This window comes from Eucalyptus grandis, chromosome 8 (assembly GCF_016545825.1).
Source record: "Eucalyptus grandis isolate ANBG69807.140 chromosome 8, ASM1654582v1, whole genome shotgun sequence".
Lineage (NCBI taxonomy): Eukaryota > Viridiplantae > Streptophyta > Magnoliopsida > Myrtales > Myrtaceae > Eucalyptus > Eucalyptus grandis.
The window spans coordinates 25,623,186-25,627,521 of NC_052619.1; the positions used below are offsets into that span (position 1 = coordinate 25,623,186).

At 40.2% G+C, this 4,336-nt stretch overlaps 1 protein-coding gene across 1 annotated transcript; it reads right to left on the bottom strand.

Annotated features, from left to right (window-relative positions):
- On the bottom strand, positions 1–3,558 carry LOC104457307 (SUMO-conjugating enzyme SCE1). The gene is made up of 5 exons (XM_010072263.3): positions 3,336–3,558; positions 3,074–3,157; positions 1,071–1,223; positions 852–965; positions 1–446 (listed from the first exon to the last, which is right to left on the bottom strand). Exons 1-5 carry the CDS (start codon positions 3,399–3,401, stop codon positions 384–386), a joined length of 480 nt encoding a protein of 159 aa, XP_010070565.1. The 5' UTR covers positions 3,402–3,558; the 3' UTR covers positions 1–383.
- Positions 3,559–4,336: the final 778 nt, after the last annotated feature.

Below are 4,336 nucleotides of genomic sequence, written 5' to 3' on the forward strand. Positions count from 1 at the left end.
TGGGAAAAAAGGCATAATTTAGCGAAGCCAATAACATTGTCATCATAAATGATTCTTGCATCCATCATAAAAGTAAAGTTTCTCCCTGAAACTCATTGATACTCATCCATAATGAGATACCTAAGACAGACAAGGAAGATCTTCCAACATTCGACATTTGAGCCACCTTTCATCGATGTGAACAGAATGAACAGTTTGTTTATAGTGGTCTTCTATAGCAGTTGAAGCCCCAGCACTATGTAAAAAGATGATATGGCTCAGAAGTACAAGTCTAGATATAAGGTAACCAACAATTACCAAGTACAATCAGTCTGGAGTAAAAGGCAGACAAACATGGGCGAGAAATTGACAGAGATCAAGAACCACCAGAAAGCAGGCCAATGTCAGATGAGTGAAGGATATTGCTTGGCCTGCATTCGCACTCTCTTCTTGTACTCGGTGACATCCTGTGAGAGATTGAATACGATGTTGACTAGAGTTACACGGGCATAACTAGAAATCAACTACTTCAGAGCATTTTTCCTCAGAAGGAACAAGAAAATACAGCAGTAAGAGTAATGGTTATCCTTGGAGCATCGTCAGTCATATGTAGTAGAACAAAACATAATCCCATTTATTTCTTGCATTAAGCTTTATCAGGAAGAGGGGACTAAAGGACTGCTATATGCTCTAGCAAATGCATATATGGCCACTTCAAATAAATTTTCTTGTACTATGTAATATCTGAGGTGATTCAGACAAAGCCTTTTGCAATCTTAGAAGGGTGATGTGACTGACTGTTGAGGCTCTTCAAGGATCTGGCAGTTATTTACAGATCGGTGGAAATTAAATGCATCACTGAAGGAGAATACCTGGATGAAGAGGTGATAACCTTCAGTCTGCGCAGGATCTGCAGGATTTGGCTGGTCTAGTAAGTCCTGAATGCCAACAAGAATTTGTTTTACCGTGATAGCTGGTCTCCAACCCTGCACATAAGCTAAATTATTAAATAAACTCAATGGAAAGAGACGACATGGTATATGGACATTTACATGAACTATGTTTTAATCAAAAGAAGCAAAATGACTCACGCTATCTTCATTGAGGATTGATAGGCAAACAGTTCCAGAAGGGTACACATTCGGATGGAAGAACCCTTGAGGAAATTTACACTTAGGAGGTTTGCTTGGGTAGTCTTCACTGAAATGAAGTGTAAGGGGATAGAAGCCGCCCTCCCAATCAGTCTGCAAAACAACAGATAGAAACTCTTCATATCAGCTACAAGATAAAATTCCCAGAAATAACTTCTCACTGTCTGTCACATTAAGTTTACAGTATAACATCTACTACAAACCACAACGAATAAAGCTAACAATCCTCCTTTACTACGCAGAGAAATATTTTCCACAGTATAAAACAACCTCAACAGTGACCTAAAGAAAAAGTACGAGCATATGACCTATGCTGGCAACCTAAGCTAAATCTGCAAATAAGTCACAACAAAGAGCAGATAATTACTTATTTAAGCAACAACTTGATTTGATAGCTCAAGCAAAGTGTTATAAAGCCTAAAAAATTCTTGCAGAAGAGGTCAGTGATCAAGTGGATGACCCTAGACACCCTATTTTATAGAATAGTATACTTTTCTTTATGAACAAAGATACATAAAAAGAATGAGTATACTGTCCAATCCCATCCTTTAAGTCATGTTACTTGTAGTTGAAATTTTTACTGTTTAATTGTGTTTTCTGCTATCGAGAGTGCAATAGCCTTGCAAATTTGTAGCAATCTAGATGTGCTAGGAAGAAATGCAATTTGAAATATGTTCAAACTTTTCTTAAGGTGTGCTTGTTTCACTAAAAACTCTATGATAAAGGTTTCAAGGAAAAATTGTTAATTTGTATGTTTTTCTTGGTTTATGGAAAGTGATTTCCTTGCTGCCACAAGGGAAAATTGGTTTCCCCCAATTTAAGCTTCTTGTTTTCAGTCCATGTTTTCTGTTAATTGATTATTTTTTCATCATCCAAACACTGGAAAATCAGAAACAATTTCTTGGAAAAAGTTCTTCACAAAAAAAGAAAAAGAAAAGGACTTTTAATTACAGCATGAATGGTCACAACCACATCTTTCAACAATCTGTCGTTAAAATGAGGAATGAATTTATCATGTCTTGAAAACCATGCTTTAGTGACAGTTCAAGATTGGTAGAGTACATAAGAATTTCTGCATGTCTGTGGAATGGAAAAGATAGTGGTAATTGAGCAGGTGGAATTTCATAAAAAATTTTAAGAACAAACATCTAACTCACTGCCATAGGTTTAGAATATCATTAACTTAATCCACATAACATACAAAATAAAATATTTTAATGTTTATAACTTTTGTTACAAGTTAAATATCCCTTCCTAGCTAAGTCATCATGGATTCATAGAAAAAAATGCTGACTTAAACAGGTGCTTGGGAAAAATGGGTGATATTGGCAATCAAAAAGCAAAACTCCACAATATTCACACTATGGGAAAAAAAAAAAAGATAATAATCAGCCGAACTTGAAAGGCAGATTGAACAATTTACAGTTCTGCTCGCTCTGAATTCCGCATCAAGATGGGAACACCACACTTCTTCCCTTTCCCCCCTTTCCATGAATCTCCTCGAACATATCATTTTCCCTCTCATCACCCCACAGGCGCTACTCTCTAACTAGAGGCAGTGCCTCACGCAAACAAATCAGTCATGCAAATCCATCCTATCGAACAGCAGCGCCCCGTGAATTGCATCCCTAAGGCTACAGGTCCAACTGCACCTCACCACAAGAAAGTCCAATCATAGGCATAAGCATCAAGACTCCAATTCCATCAAAAACACCCCCCCCCAACTCTCACACAACACGAGATACAACAGCAAACGATCTCAACCAAAACCCCGCAAGCCGGAGCCCGCGAAAGCGATCACAGAACAAACTAATCACGCCGGTCATCATATTCACACCGACCAAGCCAACAAAACAACGAAAACGAACCCGGAATCGGGCTCCAATCGGCACCTCCTTCCACTTCAATTCAAGAATCAAAAGGGCGAGAGAGACGGCACTTACCCCGGCCTTCCCAGGTATTATGCAATGCCAGATCATCAGATTCACCGTGCCGTCGGGCAAAGTCTCCGGCTTCGCGACGAAACCCTAGAATCCAAACAAAAACAAACCCACCATCAAAAACCCATCGATTAAACTTCCCGAACGCGTAAGAAAAACCATCAGAATCGCCGAACGAGAGAACAGCAGGAAGGACAGGACGAGGAAAATCGAAGAATCGGGAAAAGGAAAAGGCAAAAAAAAAAAAACGAAAGCGCGTACGGACATGGGGGTGGTTCTTGCGCCACGCCTTCCGCTCTTCGGTGAGACGCCCTCTCGCAATGCCAGACATCTTCCCCCTCTCTCTCTCTCTCCTATCTTCTCTCTCTCTTCTTCTTCTTCTTCTTCTTCTTCCTCTCTCTCTTCTCTCTCTGGGCTCTGCACTTCGTGTTTGTCTGCTCCCTTGTTTTTTTCTTCTTCTTTTACGGCAGCTGAAATGTGCCCTCGGGGCAGAGTGGGTGCGGTTTTTCTTCCTTGCGAAGGGAGGCGGGGGGGAAGATCGTACGGTCCAGATTTGATCGGGTACGGGAGCGACCACGGGGATGGGGGCCGGCGTGGGAAGGGAATCGCTGACCGCAAGAAGTCAATGGGTCGCGCATTTCTTTTTCCTTTTTCTTTTTAAAAATATTCTCGACGATGCTCGCGTGGGGAAAACGCTACCGCGTTGATCTCTCTCTCCCCGGGGCAATTCACGAGGAAGAGGATGGCGGACGTGGAATGAAATGGAAAGTTAGCTAAGGTTGTCCCTTTACTTTTTTTATTTATTTTTCGTATTTTTTTGAATTTTAGTTTTTTTTTTTTTGGGCCATCAGGGAATCAGATTCCGTAACTGTTGACAAAAAGGAAAAGGGAAAAAAAAGGAAGAAGAAAGTGCATCATGCATGTCCAAATCCATGGAGGAAAGAGTTTCTGCGTCATTGCCTACGAAATTTAGCAAAAAGTGAAGGTGGGTTTAGAACTAGAAGGCCAATGCTTGATATAGCCGGTTATTGAAAAGGAGAAAGGAGATCGAATGAAGACGCCGATTGAAGACAAAGATGGATGATTAAAGTAATTAGTGGCCTTTGGGGTTGTAATCGTCTACAGATAAAATCGGCGTACAAATAGGAAGCGTGGAACCTCGAATATATAGTTCTAGTTCTAATTGTGCTTAGTATTATTATTGCTATGGACAATTATAATTAAGAGTTATATATATGGTGGCATGTAATTACCTAGAGATTCATC